Raw genomic sequence first — 26035 nt, forward strand, 5'->3', positions numbered from 1 at the left:
GATGCATAATATTGAAAGGGATCATTTTCTTTGCAGCAGTTTCATAACACAAGCTGTTGCAGTGCAATGATGTACCATTAATTCCATCATGAGACACTCTGGTCCCCTTCAAATAGCAATGAGAGTAAGAGATGGTCAAATTACTGAAGCTATTCAAGATAAACAATGGCAGGATGATGTAATTTCATTTTTGTAGAGGAACAATTGCCTTTAGGAGCACACAAATGAGTTAGAGAAAGGTAGGTCAATATGGATATTCTTTAGTGCCTTCCCCATTCTTTCTATCCACTCAGCAATAAGCACTGACAACAGAGTCTTAGGTGATGGGGAGGGAAGGGTTTGAAAAATTAGTTGGATAAACACACAAAATTGAATGACTCCAGTGGAAGCAGTGGTTGGTAATTAAACTTCCTGATATTGCTGGCATCAACTAACACTCCCGCAGCAGCAACCATATATAAGTATTCAGAACTCAACACCAGAACTGCAAAACGCAACATAAATAAGGCGCATGGGCGGGAGGAGGTGGGCAGTGGGGAAAGAGGGGAGAAAGGGAAATCCGCAGGTGGCTCATGCTGATTGTAAGAGTTTTTGTTTTAATAGAGTGATGGTTCTTTAACTAGGGTTAATTATTCCAGATGGCTCCCCCCAAAGACTAACACGCAATGCAAAAACTTTAACAATGCATATTATAAATATTCAGCAGCAACAACTATGTACTTACCCCACACATCGGATTTGATTGAAAATTTGTTGTAGGCCAAACTCTCTGGAGCAGTCCATTTAATGGGAAATTTTGCCCCAGCATGTGCTGTGTATGTGTCTCCCGTCATCAATCTACTTAACCCAAAATCAGCCACTTTCACCAAGTGGTTCTCCCCTACAAGGCAGTTCCTAGCGGCAAGATCCCTAAGGAAAGGTAAAAGGAACAATCAGATTCTGAGAGAAAGTTACAAGAAACAATGAGACCCTGCGGAAAATTACAATTAGATGCTAGAAAAGGAACAAGGGAGGATTAGATTGCTAGGAAGTTAGTTTTGCCTGTGAAGAGTTTGCAAACTGTTTGCTAATGACTACATTGTTCAGACTAAAGGGCAGACTCAGCATTTTTAACACACAGCTATTAATTTTAAAATGACAATTCCCTCTCCTCAGACACCAGGTGTAGCTGTAGAAAATAAATCAAGCTCTAGTGACCAGCACATATAGCCATCGTCCAATTAATTACCTCACTTTCAGAAATCATTCTATGAATAGATCTTACGGTGCCTTGAAAATAATCAACTCTCACTTATACGCGAACATGCTATTGCAGCCTATGAGCAGTGAACTCAGTTACACAGGGATCAGGTTGTTTCTGTCATGAGTGAAGAGCTTACATTTTCCCAAGTCACTGTTATTTTAAAGACTTCAGATGGCAACACAAGTCCTGTCTAGAATGGAAACGATTGGATAATTCTAATGCTGTGCTCTATTTTTAAACACCAACTCCTTGTGGAATAAATTTAAAGTGTGACAACTTTCTGCAGTGAATCTCAATTCTACTTGGTGAAATTAATCACACCCTAATAGGATTTTAGAGTACTAGAACAACATACCTGTGAATGAAATTTTTCTTCTCCAAATATTCCATTGCAGAGGAGATCTGAGTTGCCATGTATAGCAGCACAACAGCATTTACCTCCTCCTTGTTGCAATCACGCAGGTAATCCAGGAGGTTACCGTGAGTCATAAACTCTGTGATGATGTAAAATGGAGGTTCTCGGGTACATACACCTTTGGAAAGAAATGACACAGGGACCCATTGTAAATATGTTACTAACATTCTAACATGGTGTTCAAATGCAGCAGGTGTTCCTAGCTAGGTGGATGACTTATTGCTCAGCACCAACTTGTGCACAGAAACGAGATCCAAAAAAGTACATTTTAAACTAAACATTTTAATGTTGTTTTGTTGTCCAATGGAATCTTTGTTCCCCAACTTTGTTTCTAGTGTTTGAAAGGCAACTTTCGAATCATAACATTGCAAAGTTTTGAGCTGAAGACTAGTGTTCCACGTAGCCTATTCATCCAAATCTCCCACTGGGTTGCTGGCTTTGATTTTAGAACAAACAATTCTGTATCCCCTTTTCCCTGCCATGGGTTTCTGTTACCCCTGTGTTACGAACATACAAAAATGATAGGCAGGAAAAGATTAGATGATCCATCAAGTTGTTGGTAATCTGTCCCCAAATCTATCACATTCTTACTAAAAATAAATTGACTTGATATCCTTAACTTTAAAACAAATCCCCCAACTCCTCAAATCCAAGTCCCCACCAGCAAGACCTTACTGAATTTAATTTCTCCACACCACTGAGAATTTCAGAGGCCTCTATCGAGTCCCAACAAGAACTTGCAATTACATAGCACTTTTAGCATAGTAAAACATCTCAAGTTGCTTCACAGGAGTGTTCGCAAACCCCTATTTATCCCTCACTTTCCTCCTTTTAAGACATTCCTTAAAACCTACATCTTTGACCAAGCTTTGGTCACCTGCCCTAATATTTTCTTACACCACTCAGTGTCAAATTTTTGTTTGATAATGCTCCTGTGAAATGCCTTGGGGCATTTTACAATGTTAAAGGCGCTATATAATGCAAGTTATAATTATCAAACAAAATTGGACATCGAGTTACAAAAGGCCCCTCTCAAACTGCTTTTCTCAAGAATCATAACTCAACCCTCTAACTTCCGGCGCTAGTTCTGCAGCCTTGCCTTGAACTCCCTGTGATAACTCTATATCCCTTTGTATAATAAGAGCCCAAAATTAAGGGTTATTCACAAAAATGGTTTGATGGGTATTTCTTGCAAACCAAGGCCTTGGACCTGTCAGGCTGCATGGCCTGTCTCTTTGCTGTTAATATTCTGCAAAAACTTCAACAGACTAAATGTGTTTTCTCCTCTAAGAGTTATCTTACACTCCTAATTGTACCCAGCAATTGACTGCAGTAAAGATAAGAGCCTAAATGGGGTAGATGGACAGGGGGGCCGGAAGGGTACAGATATGCAAATCACTAAAAGTGGTGCCACAAGTTAAAAAGGCTAAAAAAAGGCAAACAAAGCATCAAGGTCTTTTCTAGAGGGATCACATTAAAAGTGTTAACCTTGTATATAACCTTGGTTAGACCTCACTTAGAATACTGTGAACAGTTTATATTTCAAAAAGGGTACAGAGACACTGGAGAAGGTACAAAAATGATTTACAAGGATGACACCAGAACTGAGAGGTTATACCTATCAAGGAGGATTGAACAGGCTGCAGCAATTTTCTCTAGAAAAGAGAAGACTGAGGAGTGACCTTATAGAGTTGTTCAAAATTACAAGGAGGTTTAATAGGGTAGATGTAGCGAAGCTGTTTCCACTTGTGGCAGAGTCCAAAACTTGGGCACATAAATTGCCACTAATAAATCCAACAGGGAACTCAGGAGGAACTTCTTTACTCAGAATGCTTAGATTGTGAAGTTTGCTAATGCAGCTAGTAGTTGAGGCTAATAGCATAGATGCATTTAAGGGGAGCAAAATGAACACTTGAGCGAAAAAGGAATAAATGGTTCTCCTCATTGGGTTAGAAGAAGAGTGGTGAGAGAAGGCTCATGTGGAGAACAAATATTGCATAGACCAGTTGGGCCTGCTCCTGTGCTGTACATTCTGTTTTAACTCTGTATAGTTCTGCTACAAGGTGAACTGTTCCATCAGGGAGCGTAAACATTGTCTCAGAAGTAACTAAAGATGTAGAAACCACAGAATGCCCAGGAATTTATTCTCAGGACGCATTTACTGTAGTTTGAAATTTATTGAGATTAAGACCATGCATAAGATGCAAGGCTTCACAACAACACCCATGTCCAGTAAATTCAATTGAAACTGCAAGTCCAATGCAGGCGAATTCAATTTCAGGACTGCTGTCAGTACATGTAGTTTGCGATCTTCCAGATTCTCTTCTCAATGATAGTTCAGTACTCAGGGTGCAGTTTTATCCACTTAAATCTAATATCATTCAACTTGCAGCCACAGTTATTCTATTATAGGTTTGGAGAAGGCCTCTGCTGGTGTTTGATTCCACATTGGAGTTAATCACTCTAATCTTATGCCCCTTTTCTTTCTTATATCCTTTAATATATTCCTTCAAGTATTAACTTAGCTTCTTCTTTAATGCCACAATTGAATGAGATCCCTTAGCCTTTTATGGTGAGGCAATCCAAAATCCAGTAACAATCTGTGTTAAAAATAAGTTCCTCCAAATTCCCTGTCTTTGTGCCTTTATTAATAACCCTTACTTTGTACATCTGTGTTTTTGAATTTAATTGTTTGGGGAGAGGATGTGGAATCAATGGAGACAATTTCTCTTTCTAAAGAGCAGCATACTCAAACACTGGCATCAGTGTAAAAAGTCACCTCACCTGTAAAGACTTACCTAGCAGCTGTACCAGATTCGGATGCTTAATTTCCTTCATAACTGCTGCCTCTTTCAAGAATTCTTCCACTTCCATTGTATCTTCCTGCAGAAAGAGAACAGCTCTGCATTAAGCGTGGAGGAGCAAGGGGTGCAGGGGTGCTGGTACAGCACACAAAAGAAATAGAGGGCTTGATACATCCGCTGCCAACGTTCATTGTTGTGCTGTAGCAAGAGACTACGGCAGGAGTGGTGTCAATCTCAAATACATTGCTTGTGATTCACTCAGCTCTGCAACTGAGATGTCAGTGCCTTTTCCTGGTAAATAACATATTCTAGATTTTTCTGCAGACATTGTTCACAGGACTCATGTACCAAGATGTCATATCTATCAAATGCACACAGAAAGTTACAGTCAAATCCGGAATACATGAATGGAGACAATGAGATCATAAATTCACAACTAAGCGCAATATATCATATTTTAACACAGTACCTATGGTACATGGCTGAGATGCAAATTCTGTTTAATATTCCCTATGGCAAAAGAACCAAGGAGGAGATGAGAAATGTTTTTATGCAGCAAGTTGTTGTGATCTAGAATGCATTGAGCAGCTTCAATAGTCATTTTCAAAAGGGAACTGGATAAATACTTGATAGGAAAAATTTACAAGGCAAAGTGAGAGGACCGGGACCAATCGGATAATTCTTTTAAAGAACTGGCAAAGGCATAACGGGCTCAATGGCCTCCTGTGCTGTGTCACTCTACAATCCTATAAAGAGAGTCAAATTTATATGGCACTCATCATGTATCAAGATATTTCAAAGTACGTCACCTGAAATAAGTTACACTGAAGAGGCAGCTTTTATGTACAGGAACACAGTGTATTATGCACAGGAACATCAGTTAAACTTGCCTCATTATTACTTGAGTTCTCTCCACTTCTGTTGACTATCTAGGCGCTTCTTCCAAAGAAGAATTTCCATTGCATCCTTAAGCACAGCACCTTTTCTGTGCACTTTTTCAAACAAACAATTTGACACGTCTCTACTGCAATCATTTTGTAAACACTCCTTATTTGTGCACTGTGAGCTGAAAGAAGCCCATAAATTGCTGAGCGAAGTGGAAACTTTGTGTGGTTAGTAAGACAAGTTGTGGGTGGATGGTATTGCCATGTGGTAATGTTTACTTGTTCTTGGGATGTGGGTGACACTGGCAAGGCTGCATTTATTGTGCATCCCTAATAGCTCAGAAAACATTAAGAATTGACCACATAGTGTGAACTGGCACCACACACCAGGTAGAGGCGGCAGTGCATTTGACAATTGGACGATTTTCAATGGTCATTGCTTGGTGCCAGCCCACAAACTACTATATTTATTTTGAGTTCAACTTCACAACTTGCTCTGTGGTTTTGAACTATCAGTCCAGTGCAATGACTACTAGGCTAAAGTACATGACAATGTTCTATCAATACTATGGTTATGCAATGTCCGTTAAAATCATTGTCCACAAGATTCTGTTGCCTGTGATACTGTGCAGTCAATACACTGGAACTTCGATTGACAATGCCACTGATATATATTGGCCTTGGGGACAAATGCACATTAGCTATACATGCATATCTGACATAGTTCAAGGAAAAGACAGCAGGAACCACTGAAGTCAAGCACCTGTAATGCAGGAGCCAAACAGAAAACAAATTTGTGGTAGGACTGGTTCCACTCTCACCCACTATCCAGGCCAGCCCTTTGTCTAATTCCCTCTACTCTGAATCAACTAAATACTGCACATTTCTTTAAAGTGTAGCAACTACAGTACCCAGTTCACAGCTGGGTTACATTTACAGTTTGGAATAATTGACCAATGAAGAATAAATCTGATGGATGCATCTCAAAAAGCTTCTCAGAAGGATCTAGTTCATTTAGAACCAGAGTCACTTACAATAGATTCTGTCATTCAGCCTATCATATCTGTGTGGGCTCTTTGCTACAGCAAAGCAAAACTAATCCCACTACCAGACTCTCTCCTGTGCATCCTCTACTTTAAAGGTTTAGATATTTTGCCCTTAAAGGATACAATGGTCTCTTAAAGGCTAATTGATCCTGATGTTGAGATGCACAGTGCAAGACAGGGAAGCTGTAACAATTTTAGTTAGAAGATATTACCAGCATTCTACTTGCTCATGCAGGATATAGCAAAAGTCCTGTTAAAATAGCAGATTTGTTGTGTCTAATTTCAAACTCAAATGCAATAAGCTTCCTTCAAGGGGAGACCCCCTAATATTCACTCTGCACTGACCCAGTTATCATGCAATGCTGCCTGATTAGAGCCTGAACTGTCATGAATGAAGAAAAGCAAAACTCTAGAGCATGGAGTGTCCCAACTTCACTTTGCAGTTGGTTCAGGCCTTAAGGCCTGATTCACACTGCAAAGGTGTAACTAGTACTCCTTGATGCCAATGTTAAATTTGTAAATGCACCCTAAATGAATAATGGGAAATTTTTGTAAAAAGGCTACGAAAGAGACTATTATACACTGCTCGACTATTTTTCCACGATTCTCATTTCCAGGAAAACAACATTACAAATGCTTTCTTCTCATCTTCAAAGCAATTATGACACATATATAAGATTGTCGAAATGGAAAACATAAACTTGTTTTTATATAGTGTCTTTCACGTCATCAGGAGTTCCCAAAGCAATGCACAGACAATGAAATACTTTTAAAAAGTGTATCACTGTTGTTTTGCCAGCAGATGTGCAGCTAATTTGTACAAGGTAAGTTCTCATTATCAGCAATTAGATAAATGGCCACATCCGGGAAAAAGACAGGGGAGTGGCACAAAGTGAATTGCTTCTTTAGAGTATGAGCATTGACTGGACAGGCCAAATGACCTCTTTTTGTGTTGTAATCATTTTATGATTCTACTATCTGTTGCAGATGGCATTAAGGGAGGAATATTGGCTGGGGCACTGGGTGAACTCCCCTGATCTTTGTTGAATAGAGCCAGGGCACCCCTTCTGTTCAACTCAATTGGCAGACAGGGCCAATGTTCAGTACAGAATTATAGACTGATGCAGCAATGGAGGCCATTCAGCCCATTGTACCTGTGCTAACATTTTGGTAGAGCTAAAACAACAACAAAATTACCTGGAAAAACTCAGCAGGTCTGGCAGCATCGGCGGAGAAGAAAAGAGTTGACGTTTCGAGTCCTCTTGACCCTTCCACAGAACTCAGACCTGCTGAGTTTTTCCAGGTAATTCTGTTTTTGTTTTGGATTTCCAGCATCCGCAGTTTTTTGTTTTTATATTTTGGTAGAGCTATTCAGATAGTCCCACACCCCTGCTCCTTTCCCCATAGCTATGCAAATTATTCCCTTTCCTATCCAAAAGGCAGTATCACTGAAATATCAGCGTAGAATACACATACAAGCTGTGGAGTGGAGTTTGAATCAATAACCTTCTGACTGTGAGATTAACTTATAGTCACCAAGCCCAAGCTTAACATAACTGACCTATACAATGTGGAGCAGTGAACTTGCTATCCAGGCATGGGCACTTCTGCATACTTCTCAGCTACCCAACCATAGCTCCACTCCAATAATTGCACCAGTGTTGTGAACTGATTACTTAATTTATTACCCACTTTCTGCAAAGTAGAACAGGTAAGCGGTGGGAATTGAGCTTATCTATGGTAATGCTGAAACAATTCTCCAATGCCGCTGTTGATCTTGCAGCAAGTGAGGACAATGGAAGTTGTTGGGAAGTCTCTTGTATGTTAAGTTTCATTGCAGTAGTATGTTAAAGGGAACTGAGCTGAAACTGATCAGTGGATCAATAGGACTTGAGTTTGATTAAGTCAAAGTTCAAACATACCTTATACATCTCTCCAGAATGGGCCTTAAAAGTGAATGACACATTGGTAGTTAACACATGAGAATCATTTGCTCAAAATAATCGCCAGCTTGTTCCTTATTCGCAAGATAGGGCTGCGAAACCTCAATGATGGAGCAGCCCAGCACATCAGTGCAAAAGATAAGGTTGAAGCAGTTGCTACAATCTTCAGCCAGAAGTGCAGAGTAGATGATCCATCTTGGCCTCCTCCGGAGGTCCCCAGCATCACAGATGCCAGTCTTCAGCCAATTTGATTTACTCCACGTGATATCAAGAAACGACTGAAGGCACCGGATACTGCAAAAGCTATAGGCCCTGACAATATTCTGGCAATAGTACTGAAGACTTGTGTTCCAGATCATGCCGTGACCCCAGCCAAGCTGTTCCAGTACAACTAGCTTGGCCTAAATAGCCAAGTGGTTATGGTACTGGGTTTGTAACCCCAAGATCAAGAGTTCAAATCTCACAATGGCAAACTATGAAACAATATAACTTCATCTGAATAGGAACAGATGGAAACATGTTTGTACTCGAAAGAGCTACAACATTGGCATCTACCTTGCAATGTGGAAAATTGCCCAGATATGTCCTGTACACAAAAAGCAGGACAAATCCAACCCAGCCTATTACCACCCAATCAGTTTACTCTCTATCATCAGTAAAGTAATGGAAGGGGTCATCAACAGTGCTAATCAAGTGGCACTTGCTTAACAATAGCCTACTCAATGACACCCAGTTTGGGTTCTGCTAGGGCCACTCACCTCATTACAGCCTAGATTCAAACATGGACAAAAGAGCTGAACTCCCGAGGTGAGGTGAGAGTGACAGCCCTTGACAAAAAGTGTGCCGAGTGTGGCATCAAGGAGCCCTAGCAAAACTGGAGTAAATGGAAATCAGGGGGACAACTCTCCACTGGTTGGAGTTATACCTAGCACAAAGGAAGATGGTTGTGGTTGTTGGAGGTCAGTCATCTCAGCTCCAAGACACCGTTGCAGGAGTTCCTCAGAGTGGTGTCCTCAGGCCAACTTTCTTCAGCTGTTTCATCAATGACGTTCCTTCCATCATAATGTCAGAAGTGGGGATGTTTGCTGATGATTGCGCAATGTTCAGCACCATTCACGACTCCTCAGATACTGAAGAAGTCCATGTCCAAATGCAGCAAGACCTAGACAATATCTAGGCTAGGGCTGCCAAGTGGCAAGTAACATTCGTGCCACACAAGTGTCAGGCAATGGCCATCTCCAACAAGAGAGGATCCAACCATCGCCACTTGACATTATCATCACTGAATCCTCCATTATCAACATCCTGGGGGGGGGGGTTAGCATTGACCAGAAACTGAACTCGACTAGTGTTATAAATACTGTGGCTACAAGAGCAAGTCAGAGGCTAGGAATCGTGTGACGAGTAACTCACCTCCTAACTCCCCAAAGCCTGCCCACTAACTATAAGGTACAAGTCAGGAATGTGATGGAATAATACCCACTTGGCCCCACTTGTGTGATGGAATACTTTCCACTTGGAATACTCCCACTTGGAGCAATGCAGCTCCCATAACACTCAAGAAGCTTGACACTGTCCAGGACAAAGCAGCGCACTTGATTGGCACCACATCCACAAACATTCGCTCCCTCCGCCATCGATGCAGTAGTGTGCAACATCTACAAGATTCACTGCAGGAATTCACCAAGGCTTCTTCAACAGCACCTTCCAAACCCACAGCCACTACCATTTGGAAGGGCAAGGGCAGCAGATAGATGGGAACACCACCACCTGGAAATTCCTCTCCAGGTCATTCACCATCCTGACTTGGAAATCTATCGCCATTCCTTCACTGTGGCTGGGTCAAAATCCTGGAACGCCCTCTCTAACAGCACTGTGGGTGTACCTACACCACATGGACTGCAGCGGTTCAAGAAGGCAGCTCACCACCACCTTCACAAGGGCAACTAGGGATGGGCAATAAATGCTGGCCTAGCCAGCGAAGTCCACAACCCCGAATTAATTTTTAAAAAAAGGTCCTTGGAATGTGATATAACGTTAAAGACACTACATAAATGCAAGTTGTTGTAGTAGTTCAGGAAGAGCTAAACCACAGTTTTAAGTGGAAAAGTTCAATATGAATGCTCTCATTTGTCCACTTGAAAACTGGGGACTCTCCATTGTGCCAGATAATTGAGGTTCCAGTGTACAGGAAAGATTTTTCACCAAGCCCAAACTCCTGTAATGTTGCGTCAACATTTCTTGTGTATCACTTAAGCCATCACCTCAAATTGTTGCCATAACCAGCATGCTCAAAAAACGGTCTCAAGGCAGTATGGAAGTTTAGAAGCATGAAAGCTCTAAGCCTATTTAGTGTAACATTCACAGTTCAAGTGGGACAGTGCAATTGTTACCCAGAATGCAGTGGGTGAAACAACACTGCAGCATTATGAAAAATAAGTAAAAATCTGATTGATCAGAATGTCAGTTCACTGCACCAGATTATCTATATGCATTTACAATACTAAGATTTCTAATTACTATACAGTATTTAACACATTGAAGGACAGACAATTCAACCAGATGCTGCAAGATTATGTTCAGGTAGAACACTAGGTGGGGCTCATGGCACACAGTAATAACATGTAATATAATCAGGCACTCCATGGCAGTCTTTCAAATTGGATAGAGGTTATTTGTTATCGAAGATTGCTGACGAACATTGTTCTCCTGTCCCCCGCGGGGGGGGGGTTTAGGGGTGTTATCCTGACTTTATCTTGAGGGCCAGTATATCAAGCGATGAATTGTTGGATGACTGGTGCCACGAACTCTCAGGTAGGTCAATCACATCAAAGGCTGGGGGAGAGGCAGAAACCAAGGCTATCAACACTGGGCAAAACTGAATGGGGAGATTTTTCAGTCACAAGATAGCCACATACTCAAGCCAAGAGCCTTGTTAAACATAAATAAAAACAGAAATTGCTGGAAAAACTCAGTAGGTCTGACAGCATCTGTGGAGAGAGAAACAGAGTTAACGTTTCGAGTCCGCATGACTCTTCTTCAGAACTATATGGACTCAAAACGTTAACTCTGTTCCCTTCTCCACAGATGCTGTCATACCTGTTGAGTTTTTCCACCTTTTTCTGTTTTTATTTTAGATTTCCAGCAACCACAGTGTTTTGCTTTTAGCCTTGTTAAACATGGCAAACTTGCATCCACCGCACAGAGTGCTTCTCTATATTTTAATCCCAGCTGTCAATCACCAATATTCTTCAGCAACTTGAGTCATATCTGCTGATAACTACAAAAAGACCGGTCCCAGTCAATCACCCACCAAAAATCACTGAATAGAGGTGGTCTCACACCAAGGACAGGCACAATCTGTGGTATAATGGCAAAAGGTATCAAGCCTTACCACAAACACTAAAAGGAAGATGTGCATTTAGAAAGCACAATTCCATGTCTTGATTTGTCAAGCATCTTAAAAGCACTACACAGATAATGAGCTAATTTGAGGTGTAGTGACTATTACATTGATGATCTTTTTTACAAGTTAAAAGCAAAATACTGCGGATGCTGGAAATCTGAAACAAAAACAGAAAATGCTGGAGAAACTCAGCAGATCTAGTAGCTTCTGTGGAGAGAAAAACAGAGTTAACATTTCGAGTCTATATGACTCTTCTTCAGGGCTAAAGAGAAGTGGAAATATGATGAAATGTATACTGTTTAAGCGGGGTGGGGTAAATGGAGCTGAATAGAAGGCTAGCGATAGGCGGAGGAGTGGCAGTGGATGGTGATTGTTCAAGCGTCTGTATGTGTTTTTCACAAGTTAAACAGGTTCAGGGAGTGCTTGAAGAGAACAGACTATTCCAGCAGCTACCAGCCATCGGATTGTGAGGAAGGTCAATGAGCTGTTTGCGTATGCATGAGTACTTCTGCCTTCCTCAGCCTACCAGCAAGGCAAGGTTGCCTCCAACACTGAAAATCAACTCAGTACTGTATATATACTTCAATGACTGACTCACCATTTCGTTCTCCTTTCCTTTGTCCTTTTTTAAAAAAGAAAATCACTCCTCCCCTTCACCCCATCTCTTGTTACTTCCTGATTTTCCACTTAGTCTCTAATTTTGTCTTCAAAGTCAATCTGGCTGTAGTTATATGTGATACTATTATTGATTCATTTGTTTTCTCCTTCACTGGATAGAATCCACAACACATTTACTGCTTCTATGGGTCTGAGAAAGTGCCACTTCCTGCAGTTGTTCTTTCTCTCACAGTCCAGGAAAATAAATCAAAACAACTTGCATTTCTATAGTATCTTTAACCTAGTTAGAGAGGAGAGGTGACAGTGATGGCCCTTGACGTCAAGGCAGCATTTGATGGAGTGTGGCATCAAGGAGCCCTAGCAAAACTAGAGTCAATGGGAATCAGGGGAAAACTCTCCACTGGTTAGAGTCATACCTAGGACAAAGGGTAACAATTGTGACTGTTGAAGGTCAATCATCTCAGTCCCAGGACATCCCTGCAGTAGTTCCTCAAGATAATGTCCTAGGCCCAACCATCTTCAGCTGCTTCATCACCTTCCCTCCATCATAAGGTCAGAAGTAGGGGTGTTCACTGATGATTGCGCAATGCTCAGCACCATTTGCAACTCCTCAGACACTGAAACCGTCCATGCCCATATATTGCAAGACCTGGACAATATACAGACTTGGGCTGATAATTGACAAGTAACACTTGCAGCCGCACAAGTACCAGATAATGACCATCTCCAACTAGAAAGAATCTAACCATCTCCCCATGACATTCGATGGCATCACCATTGCTGAATCCCTCACTATCAACAACTTGGGGGTTACCATTGACCAGAAACTGAACTGGACTAGCCATATAAATACTGTGGCTAAAAGAGCAGGTCAGAGACTTTGAATTCTGAGGTGAATAACTTACTTCCTGACTCCCCAAAGCCTGTCCACCATCTACAAGGCACAAGTCAGGAACGTGGTGGAATACTCTCCACTTGCCTAAATGAGTGGAGCTCCAACACAAGCTCATCACCATCCAGCACAAAGCAGTCCCCTTGATTGGCACCCCATCCACTGCTGACACTGCACAGAGGCAGCAGTGTGCACCATTTCCAAGAAGCACTGCAGCAACTCACCAAGGCTCCTTTGACAGCACCTTCCAAACCTGCAATCTCTGCCATTTAGAAGGACAATGGCAGCAGATGCATGGGAATACCACTACCTGCAAGTTTCCCTCCAAGCCACACAACATCTGACTTGGAACTATATCAATGTTCCTTCACTGTCACTGGCTCAAAGTCCTAGAACTCCCTCCCTAACAGCACCGTGGGTGTACCTGTACCAGATGAATTGCAGCCATTCAAGAAGGCTGTTCACCACAACTTGCTCAAGAGTAATAAGGGATGGGCAACAAATGTTGGCCTCGACAGTGACACTCACATCCTATGATAGAATTTTTAAAAATGTAAAATATCTCAAGACGGCAGAAGCATTTAGACAAAGCTGGACAAAGAAGGGAATGTTTGGATGGGTGACTAAAAGTTTGGTTGAAGAGGTAGGTTTTAAGGCGACTCTTAAAGGAGGAAAGAGAAGCAGAGAGGCAGTGAGATTTAAGGAGGGAATTCTAGAGCTCGGGTCTTGGTGGCTGAAGGCAAAATACCGAATGGTGGGATGAAGGGAATAGGGGTGCACAAGAGGCCAGAGTTGGAAGAATGCAAAGTTCTCAAAGGGTTGTACAGCTGGAGAAGGATACAGGGATGGCAGGGATGAGACTATGGAATGATTTGAAGACTAGGATGGGAATTTTTTAAATTAGGGCATTGCTGGACTGGGAGCCATGCAAGTCAGTGAGCATAGGGGTTGATGAATGAATGGCACTCAGTACGAGTTAGGAGACAGGTGGCAGAGTTTTAGATGAACTCAAGTTCATGGGGGGCGGTGGAGGACAAAAGGCCAAGCAGGAGAACACTGGAATAATTGAGCCTGGACGTAAGGGAAGAACACTACAAAGCCAGGATTTACCAGTGGTGCAGGCAGGAAATTGCAATCCTCAGGGGGCAGCAGGAAATTCCAATGTTTTGTATAAGAACAACCACCACCCTGTGAGAGCTGACAGATCTGAATTATTCCAGGTAGTGGAACTCTAGTCTGAAGTAACTAAAATTCCCAAAGCAATGCAGCATCTCCCAGTGCAAGTGTTCACATCATCTGAATACAGATGTGTATAAAAAAACTACAGCTTTTGTAATCCCTTTTTATCACGCAATGTATATTGTCATTGTACACTCAGGTGTTCTGGCTCAACATCTATGCACTGGGACTGTGGAGGTCATAACGTGCCCGGAATTTCCCCACTGTTGATTAAACAACTTATTTTTAATTTCCTTCATAATATTCTCCAATAATCTGTCTACATTTATAAAAATATTTATTACAATTAAACCAACCTCTCTTCCCTTCTGCCCTCAGTCTTGCACTGATTGATTCCTGATTCTTGGCAACTCTAACCACCTGAACTCAGCATGACCTGTGTCTGATTTTCCTACTCTTTTTTCTTCTCCCCTTGACCTTACCACCATGAGCCATTGTTTCCTTGAAGAGCTATTTCAAGTCACTTTCTCCTCTTCCTTTTACAGATGCCCTTCCTGTCCCCTCTTATCACTCCTGGAAATATACATGCAAACAATGAAGATGAATTTGGTGAGCTGCCAGGATGTGGGAAATCTTTGCCGTGTACCTCTTTTACTTAATTATCGGGGGGGCCACAGAAATGCGACCATTTAGACAAAGCAATGGGACATTTTCATATTGTTAAGCGGGTCAAAAGCAACCTTTAAAATGACTCAGAAGTAGTCAGTTCTGCATTCCTACATGTTCCAAAGAAGTCTAAATTCGAAATGTTAACTCTGTTTCTCTCTCCAGAGATGCCGCTAGACCTGCTGAGTATTTCCAGCACTTTCTGTTGCATTCCTCCATGGCTCATGACAAATGGTAATAAATGAACAGTCACATTCTAGCAGTGAAATTATTCCATAATAAGAATGCAGGAAAGAGGAGGCGGCGGCGATGGTGGTGGTGGTGGTGGCAGCCTTCCAACCCCTCAAGCCTGATCCACTATTCAATAGATTATAGCTGATCTTCCATCTAAACTTCATCTTCCCGTACTATCCCATATCCCTTAATTCCATTACAATCCAAAAATCGGTCAACCTCTGTCTTGAATATGCTCAACAACTGAACATCCACAGCCCTCTGTGATACAGAATTCTGAAGATTCACAGCTTTTTAAATGAAAACTTTGCCTCACCTTAGTTCTAGATGCCTGATGCCTTACTCTGAGAATGAAACCTTAGTTCCAGACTGCTCAGCAAAAGGGAACCAACCATCCACCCAGCACCTACCCTGTCAACCTCCTCAATAATTCTATATGTTTCAATTAGATCACCTCACATTCTTTTAAATTCTGGGGAATTATGCTACTCAATCTGTCCTCATAAGGGAATTCCCTCATCTCAGGAATCAGTCTCGTGAACCTTTGTTGCATTCCCTCTGTGGCAAGAACGTCCTTCTTATCTGTATTTATTCACATTGTGTTTCAGTGTCACCATTTGTTGGATGTACAATACTCAGCCAGTAACTTTCCATCTCTTCGTAGTAATTCATCAATAACTTCAAACATTTATATTAAACTAGATATAGCTAATAATTAATTCTTAACTTGTTCATGTACATGCAACACTTTTTGTATAGCACATTAAAGTCAAGATAATTCACTTCATATCTACATATATAAAAAGAAAAGTGACTTCCATTTTATTGAGCACCTTTCACAACCTCAGGATGTCCTAATGTTATGCAGCCGGTGAAGTAATACGGACTGTAGTCAACCATGACTATGTGGGTAGCACTCTCAGCTGAGTCAGAAAAAGCCCACTCCAGAGGCTGACACTCCCAGAGTGGTACTGTGGGAGTGTTGGAGCTTGGAGGTGTCGTCTTTCGGTTGAGATGTTAAACTGAAGTGCTGCCTGCCCTCCCTGGTGGATGTCAAAGATCCCACAACACTATTCTGAAGAAGGGCAGAGGAGTTTCCTGATGAATATTTTTCCCTCAAACACCACCATCAAAAACAGATGGTAATTTTCACTGCTGTTTGTGGGAGTTTGCTGTGTACAATTTGGCTGCTGCATTTCCTACATTACAACAACAACTACACTAACAAAGCTTCAGAATGTCCTGAGGATGTGCAACAGAACCACAAGACTTTTTATTTAATGTAGGTTTAATGGTTCATCTGAAAGAATGCAGCTCTGACTGTGCAGCACCCCCTTTGATACTGAACCTGTTAAGAATCCAATTCATTTTGTCTGTGTGTGCTGTGTAAGTTTGCAGTCTATGGACATTGCAACATTTGACTGACAGGATTTTCCAATGCTGTTACATTAGTTCCTGCCTAGTAACAAGGGTGGGACCCCATGGGAGTGTGTTGATCAGCCACTCAGATCAGTCCAAGAGTCAGTGAAGAGCAGTTTATGGGTCAGTCAATTTTATTTGGTCAGGCAATCAGCTTAAGGAGAGCCGGCCAAGAAGTATCAAAGACTAGACAGCGACACAGTTCAGTTAAATTAAAGAAAGAGCTCAAATTACCAGACTATCTCAGTACTGTGGGCCGTTGGGACAAAGGAAGGTGTACCCCTTTGGGGGCAGTAGTGACTTTTGGAGAGAATTCCAAGACAGGATCTTCAAAGGTGGAGATTGGAAACCCTCATGAGAAAGACAAAGTTTCAGTGAGGTTGGTTGACTAACATCTAGGTGGGTTCTCGAGAAATCAAAGGACTCCATCTTGGCTGTATTTGTCATTTACTCTGTAGTGTGGTGTGTCTGACTCAGTTCGTCTGTTAAATCATATGTACCTCAAGTTAATTCTGAATGTTAGAGCATAAGCTATGTATATATTTAGCAGATTGTTTTACTTTTCTAACCATTTGGTAAAATTTATTGTGTTTGTTGAAATCCCATGGAATATTGTGGCTTTATTCCAAAAGCAGGTGTCTTTAATCTAACTACTTTAAACAAGACATTACTGGTCTCTATCCAGACCTTCTCCCACATCCCTGGATCTGGCCAAGGATCGTAACACACCAGAGTGCCAGCCTGGATTATGCGCCCACATCTCTGAGTGCAATTTGAAACTACGATCTTCTGACTCAGAAATGATAGTGAGCTATATATGGCCAACACCCAAATATTTTGATTGTCCAATAATTCATGTAAATTATAAATGTGTAAATTGCATTTACTTCCCAACATTTTGTTGGAACAAACCAGCATCCACTCGGGATTCTACTCTTTTGTGTGCAAGAGCTGTGAAGAAAATCTACCATACCTTCAGTGTCTTCACTGCCACAGTGAGATTGTATTTCTTCCACACTCCCTCGTACACCTCACCATACTGTCCTCCACCCAGCTTGTGTTTCATTGTAATGTCTGTTCGCTCAATCTCCCATTTATCGTAATTAGGAGAGACTCCGTAAATCGTGGGTTTGTTACGTTTGGGAGCTGGGTAGTGTAGGGTGGTGATAAGTCCATCGGCCACTGTCGAGTGGTGGTGAACAAGCTCTGCCAAGGTGTTGAAACGGCTCTCTGAAGATACGTACAGCTGCAACAACAATGCAAGCAAACGTTACCAGTATTCAAAACAACACAGGGAAATTCGATTCAGTTTGGAAAAGGTCATAGTTAACCTGACTCCATATTTCTCTACATTCCCCAGCTCCCACAATTCACCAAAAGTCCATTTCAGCCCTTCCCTCTTCTAAAACCGCTCAACTTTGCCAGCTTCCACCAAGCCCTCAGGAGCATTCTATAACTTCAGAGATGCTTCCCTGAAAAATTCCTTTATTTCTACTCTCCCCTTGAGTGCTCCGAGATGTTCTTTAATGTAAGGAGTGCTTTATAATTACAGGCTGCTACACTGCAGGCCTCCCCACAAATAGAGCTGTGCTGTGCATGAAGAGTACAGAAATGGCCAGATCGTCAGTACTGGAAGCTGCCAGCAAGCTACTGGGATACTGGATGTATGATATGTAGATGTTTTCACCAAGAATTAAAACAGTGAAACCCTCAGATCAGAAAGAGCAATTATAGATAGTTTTCAAGATCGCAGCACCATCTTTCAGAGTCTATACCAACAGCTTTAGATCAGAGTCATGTTGATAAAGTCTTTAGTTGGCCACAAAAGAATTTTCAAGAAGAAATATATGTGGCTCTTCATTTATCAAGGGTTGTTATATAAACTTTAATGAAGTATTAAAGTTTTTACATCACAGAAACAGGTCATTCAACTGAACGGATCCATGCTGGCGGTTACGCTGCCACAAGAGTCTCCTCCCTCCTTAATGCTTCTAATCCATCAACATATCTTTCTATTCCTTTTTCCTTCATGTGTTGTTCTAGCTTCCCCTTAAATGTATCTATGCTAATCATATCAACTGCTCCATCTGGTAACAAGTTCCAAATTCTGACCATCCTCTGGGTAAAGAAGTTTCTCCTGAATTGCCTGTTGGATTTAGGGGTGACTATCTTATATTTATGGTACCCAGTTTGGGACAGACAATGGCATAGAGGTAATATCACTGGTTAGTAATCTAGAGGTTCAGGCTAATGCTCTGGGGACATGGGTTCAAATCCCACCACAGCAGCTGGTGGAATTTAAACTCAATTTTGAACTGAAAGCTAATCTTAGTAATGTTGACCATGAAACTATCATCAATTGTCGTAAAAAACCCATCTGGTTCCCTAATATCCTTTAGGGAAGGAAATCTACCATCTTTACCAGATCTGGCCCACAACATATGGCTCCCACAGTAATGTGGTTGATTCTTAACTGCCCTCTGAAATGGCCTAGCAAGCCACTCAGTTCAAAGACAATTATAGATGGGCAACAAATGCTGACCATGCCAGTGATGCCCACATCCCATGAAAGAATAAATGTTTTTAGTCTCACCCTCAGAAATGACTGGTGCAGTAGTGACAGAATTTAAATAATTGTGTTTACAAGCTCGAGGTATTGACAAGGATGGGACACCTTTGATTTGATAGAGGAGCTAGTGCAGTGGTGGAATAACAGTGGCTGTAAGTGGTCAAATGAAACAGAGGATGTAGTGTCCTAAATTATCTAAAACAGGATTTTAGGTCATTTATTTCACTGCTGCTTGTGGGGGCTTGCTATGTGCAAATTGGCTGCAGTGTTTTCTATATTACAACAATGTCAATGCTTCTAAATATTTAATTGGCTATAATGTGCTTTTGAGATGCCCCAAGGTTATGAAAAGCTCTGTATAATTCCCAGATTTTTTTTTCCTCCAAAAGGGAGACAGAGAAAGGGATAAATACACTGATAGCACTTATGATGGAGATTTGTTTGTCAGCTCATAAAAGCTGGAAATAACTTGTCTCACCATAGCTGTTGAACAGTTGGTAAATTAATTGGGTTTTTGATACGGAGTGGTACAAGAAAAAATAGCTCTCAGAAGATAATGCTGCTCTTCAGCCATTGGCCCCAACAGCTCACGACTCCTTCACCCAGCAGTCACACCAGTATAACCCTAGTTGGTTATTTTTTAAGTGGCAGATCCTATCAGACCTGGTAAATAGGCCAAAGGTGATGGCCCAGATCTTCCGGCCTCCAGATGGTCATACCCTGCAGGTACCCTGGAAGATGCACTTGGGGACCCCTTGGAAGTCTCCATGCACTCATACATGGGAATTGCCCACAAAGTTTCAACTTCCTTTGGGCAATTACCCTGTGTCTGGAACCCAGGAAACTCTGAGTTAGAGTTAGAAACTTGGAGACTTCAGTTGGTTCTGACTCACTTAGCTGTGTGTTACCCAGGAAAAGTTAGTTCTACCTCCTGGGTAAGTGTACAGTGACCACTCCCGGCTCTCCACTGGACAACCCAGCGACTAACCTCCTACCCTCTACCTAACCTCCCCAACTAATCCCTCACCCCCACCTCCCGAGTGAATCCCCCCCGCAACACCCTCACCCACTTATCTTATCTCCATAGCTTTCTAAGTGCCTTTGGGATCTTTATACTTACTGGAATACGGTAGGTGGTGCCATAAAAAGGGGGTGTGGCTTGGATTCCTTCTCACTATAAAGAAAGGACTCCATTTCTCAGGATGCCCAGTTTGGAAGACTGGACGAGAAAGGTGGAGCTCTAGCGCAAGTTAAGTAAATAGGAGCAGAGTGGCAATCCAAAAGTGATTGCCACTCCTTGGGAGATTCGGCCCATTGTTAGACACAAGCTTCCCTGTAATCTTCATAATGCAGTTGTGATGTTAATACTCAGCAAGTGCGGCATTTATATAGCGTCTAGTCTTCCAGACAAGTGTTTTGAATACAATGAATTACTTTGAAGTGCATGTAGTCATATGTGACAGCTATTTTATATAAAGCAAGATATTACAAACTGCACCGAGACAAATTAGAAGAAACAATGGCCAAGACAGCATAAGAACTTGCCGGGTATGGCAGCATCGGCGGAGAAGAAGAGTTGATGATTCGAGTCCTCATGACCCTTCAACAAAACTGAGTGAATCTAAGGAGAGGGGTGAAATATAAGCTGGTTTAAGGTGGTGGTGGTGGGGGGGTTGGTTAGGGGGAGAAAAGTGGGGGGGGATGGTGTGGTTGTAGGGACAAGCAAGCAGTGATAGGAGCAGATAATCAAAAGATGTCACAGACAAAAGAACAAAAAAACAGAGGCATTGAAGGTGGTGATATTATCTAAACGAATGTGCTAATTAAGACTGGATGGTGGGGCACTCAAGGTACAATCCCCATCCACCACTACTCTCCTCCGTCTGGATGAACTTGTTCTCACACTGAACAATTTCTCCTTCAACTCCTCTCACTTACTCCAAATAAAAGGTGTGGCTATGGGTACCCGCATGTGCCCCAGCTATGCCTGTCTCTTTATGGGGTATGTGGAACATTCCTTGTTCCAGTCCTACTCCGGACCCCTTCCACAACTCTTTCTCTGGTACATCGATGATTACTTCGGTGCTGCTTCATGCTCTCGTCGGGACTTGGAAAAATTTATTAATTTTGCTTCCAATCTCCACCTCTCCATCATTTTCACATGGTCCATCTCTGACACTTCCCTTCCCTTCCTTGACCTCTCTGTCTCAATCTCTGGTGATAGACTGTCCACCAATATCCATTACAAGCCTACCGACTCCCACAGCTACCTCGACTATAGCTCCTCACACCCCACTTCCTGTAAGGACTCCATCCCATTCTCTCAGTTCCTTCGCCTCCGTTGCATCTGTTCTGATGATGCTACCTTCAAAAACAGTTCCTCTGACATGTCCTCCTTCTTCCTTAACCGAGGTTTTCCACCCACAGTCGTTGACAGGGCCCTCAACCATGTCCGGCCCATCTCCCGCGCATCCGCCCTCACGCCTTCTCCTCCCTCCCAGAAACATAATAGGGTTCTCCTTGTCCTCACTTATCACCCCAGTAGCCTCCGCATTCAAAGGATCATCCTCCGCCATTTCCAGCATGATGCCACCACCAAACACATCTTCCCTTCACCACCACCACCTCCCCACCACCTCCCCCCCCCCCCCCCCCCCCCCCCCCCCACCCCCCGCGCACGCGCGGCATTCTGTAGGGATTGTACCCTCCGCGACACCCTGGTCCACTCCTCCATCACCCCCTACTCCTCAACCCCCACCTATGGCACCACCCCATGCCCACGCAAAAGATGCAACACCTGCCCCTTCACTTCCTCTCCCCTCACCATCCAAGGGTCCAAACGCTCCTTTCAAGTGAAGCAGCATTTCACTTGCATTTCCCCCAACTTAGTCTACTGCATTCGTTGCTCCCAATGTGATCTCCTCTACATTGGAGAGACCAAATGTAAACTGGGTGACCACTTTGCAGAAAACCTGCGGTCTGTCCGCAAGAAAGAACCAAACCTCCCTGTCGCTTGCCATTTTAACACCCCACCCTGCTCTCTTGCCCACATGTCTGTCCTTGGCTTGCTGCATTGTTCCGGTGAAGCCCAACGCAAACTGGAGGAACAGCACCTCATCTTCCGACTAGGCACTTTACAGCCTTCTGGACTGAATATTGAATTCAACAACTTTAGATCTTGAACTTCCTCCTCCATCCCCACCCCCTTTCTGTTTCTTCCCCCTTCCTTTTGTTTTTTCCAATAATCTATATAGATTTTTCTTTTCCCACCTATTTCCATTATTTTTAAATCTTTTATGCCCTGCTAGCCTTTCCACCCCACCCCCACTAGAGCTGTACCTTGAGTGCCCTACCATCCAGTCTTAATTAGCACATTCGTTTAGATAATATCACCACCTTCAACACCTCTGTGTTCTTTTGTTCTTTTGTCTGTGACACCTTTTGATTATCTGCTCCTATCACTGCTTGCTTGTCTCTACAACCACACCACCCCCCCCACTTCTCTCCCCCCCCCACCTTAAATCAACTTATATTTCACCCCTCTCCTTAGATTCACTCAGTTCAGTTGAAGGGTCATGAGGACTCGAAACGTCAACTCTTTTCTTCTCCGCCAATGCTGCCAGACCTGCTGAGTTTTTCCAGGTAATTCCGTTTTTGTTTTGGATTTCCAGCATCCGCAGTTTTTTGTTTTTAACAAGAACTTGCCGCTTTGCTTCAAATAGTGCCACGGTATTTCTAACATCCACCTGAAACAGCAGACGGGAGAGATGAGGCCTCAGTTTGTTGCCTCATCCAACGAATGGCACTTCTGACAGTGCGCACTCCCTGAGTTGGGCACTAAAATATCAACCTTGAATACATGCTCAAGTCCTGGAGAGAGGGGGCTTGAAACTACAAGACTGAATCAGGTGGAAGTGTGACTAACTGAGCCAAGCTAACATCAAATCACTCAAGGTTAAATTTTACTGGAATTCTGTTGAAATACTGGAAATAAGAGCAAAGTTTCTAAAAGAAAAGACCCAAATTCTGACAGGGTGAACCATGAGCCACAAACAATTTTCACTCTCGCCCACACAACATTGGTAAAATGTAATCTCACCTCCTGCAAACAGTGCAATCTCCTATAATGATAATAACATAATCAGCAGGAAGGAGTCCTATCAACTATACTGACAGTCAAATGCTCCTGCCTGGAACCACAACTATTTAAATACTAAACTTACTGCGTGACTCAGTGTAATTGTTTTTCTTCCAAACCAGTGTCGAGTTCAGGTCAAACAGCGCTCTGTACTGGAAGAAGTTTTTACATTAAATGTTTTTTGAGGCCGAGCACTTAAGGTACTTGAGTGCGACCTCGTTACCTCGCCTTTTTATTGGCCACAATTATAAAGGCAGTTTTATAACTGAAGAAACGTTCAAGCCACTTTGAGGCTTGTGGAATAAACACATCGCAAGCTAAAGGAAAGTGATGTAGGGTTGACGAAAAGCTCAAAGATGTGGGTTGTTTAGGAGGGTCTTAAAGGAGCAGAGGGAGATAGAAAAACAAAGAGGTTTGCAAAAGGAATTCCAGAAAATAGAATGCAGCCAACACAGAAGAGATAAGAGCAGGAGTAGGGCAGGCAACCCATCGAGCCTGCTCAATACGATCATGGCTGATCTTCAGCCTTAAACTCCACTTTCCTGCCTGCTCCCCATATCCCTTGATTCCCTGAGACACCAAATATTTGTCTACCCCAGCCTTAAATATACTCAATGAAGGAGCATCCATACTCTCCAGGTTAGAGAATTCCAAAGATTCATGACCCTTTGAGTAAAAAAATTTCTCCTTATCTCAGTACTATATGATTGACCCTTTATTCTGAGACTGTGCCTCCATATTCTAGATTCTCCAGCTAGCGCAAACAATTTCTCAGTGTCTACCACGTAAGCCCCTTCAAAATCTTGTATATTTTAACAAGATCACCACTCATTCTTCTAAACTCCAGAGAATATAAGCCCAATTTATTCAGTCTCTCTCATAGGACAACCTTCTCATCCCAGGGATGAATCGAATAAATCTTTGTTGTACAGCTCCAAATGCAAGTATATTCTTCCAAAACTGAACACAGTACTCCAGGTGTGGTGTCACTAAAGCCCTGTACAACTATAGCAAGACTTCTTTATTTCTATACTCCAATCCCCTTGCAATAAAGGTCAAAATGCCATTTGCCTTCCTAATTGCTTGATGTACCTGTATGCTAACTTTGAGTTCCTTGGATGAGCACACCCAAGTCTCTCTGAAAATTATCATTTACAAGATTCATACCTTTTAAAAAATAAATTGCTTTTCTATTTTTACAACCAATGTGAATAATCTCACATTATACTGCTATATTGTTGTCCATTCACTTAGCCTCTCTAGATCTCTGCAGCCTCTATGTCCTCCTCACAACTTACATTTCCAACCCAGCTCTGTATCTTTGTTTAAGTCATCAATATAGATTGTAAATAGCTGAGGGCCCAGCACAGATTCTTACGGCACTGCACTGGTCACAGCCTGCCAACTTGAAAATACCTCATATATGCTTGAGCATTGCTCCCTGCCCATTAACCAATCCTCTATTCGTGCTAATATATTACCTCCAACTACATGAGCCCTCAACCTTTTGTGTAGTGCCTAATCAAATGTCTTTGGAAATCCAGGTATATCACATCTACTGGTTCACCTTTATCTACCTTACTGGTTGTATCCTCAAAAAAACTCTAATAAAGATGTCAAACGCAATTTCCCTTTCATAAAACTATGCTGAATAGATTCTAGCAATTTCACAACTGAAGGTACAGTTGTGGGTGTGGTTGCAGAAGACTTTGGGCTGAGAGATAAAGGCATGACCAGGGATTTAGAAGGAAATGGACTGAGGTTGGGACAGAGGCAGTTAATGCCAAGGCTGTGGAAGTACAGAGCTTGCCCAGAGAAGAGGGCAGGATTGTGTTGCTAGAGAAGGTTACAGATAGGAAGAGGTGAAGCTATAAAGCGATTACTCACAAGGCTAAGAATATTAAAATTCAGGTATTTGAAGACCAGAAGCCAATGCAGGTTAGTGATGGACAACAACTTGCATTCATAATAGCACCTTTAACATAGTAAAATATCTTAAGGCACTTCACAGCAGCATTATCAAACAAGATTTGGAGCCAAGCCACAAAAGAGGATGTCAGGACAGTTGGTCATAGAGAAGATTTTATGGATTGTCTTTACGGAGGAGAGTAGGGTACAGAGATCTATTGGGAATTCCAGAACTTAGGGCCCAGGTACCTGAAGTCATGCCTTCCATGCCAGACCCAGAATTAGTGGAGCACACATCTTGGAGGGTTGTAGGACTAGAGGAGATTACAGAGATAGGCAGGGGCGAGACCACGGGGGGATTTGAAAACAAGGAGGATATCTTAAACAGCTTAAATGAACCGTGAAAAAATATAAATCAGCTTAGTGTAGGATACCAGCAGCAGAATTTTGAGTAAGGTGAGGTTTATGGAGGATGAGAATGGGAGGTTAGGTATGGGTTGATCACTTAGGACTGAGATGTGAAGAAATTTTTTCACTCACAGGATTGTGAATCTTTGGAACTGTCTATCCCAGAGGGCTGTGTATTCTGCACTGTTACATATATTTACAGCTGACAGACAGAGATTTTTGGGGTCTCGGGGAATCATGGACATAGGGATCGGCCAGGAAAG

The 26035-nt window shown here is 42.3% G+C and overlaps 1 protein-coding gene across 2 annotated transcripts in view; it reads right to left on the bottom strand.

Annotated features, from left to right (window-relative positions):
* abl1 (c-abl oncogene 1, non-receptor tyrosine kinase) overlaps positions 1–26035 on the bottom strand; it is a 171886-nt gene that overhangs the window by 6017 nt on the left and 139834 nt on the right. For both annotated transcript variants that reach the window (XM_041194242.1, XM_041194243.1), the window contains exons 4-7: positions 17723–17995; positions 4457–4541; positions 1599–1776; positions 725–909 (exon numbers count right to left, since the gene is read on the bottom strand). In XM_041194242.1, the coding sequence (XP_041050176.1) occupies positions 725–909; positions 1599–1776; positions 4457–4541; positions 17723–17995 (721 nt within the window). The remainder of the gene's footprint in view (positions 1–724; positions 910–1598; positions 1777–4456; positions 4542–17722; positions 17996–26035) is intronic.

The sequence above is a fragment of the Carcharodon carcharias genome, chromosome 8 (genome assembly GCF_017639515.1).
Source record: "Carcharodon carcharias isolate sCarCar2 chromosome 8, sCarCar2.pri, whole genome shotgun sequence".
Classification (NCBI taxonomy): Eukaryota; Metazoa; Chordata; class Chondrichthyes; order Lamniformes; family Lamnidae; genus Carcharodon; species Carcharodon carcharias.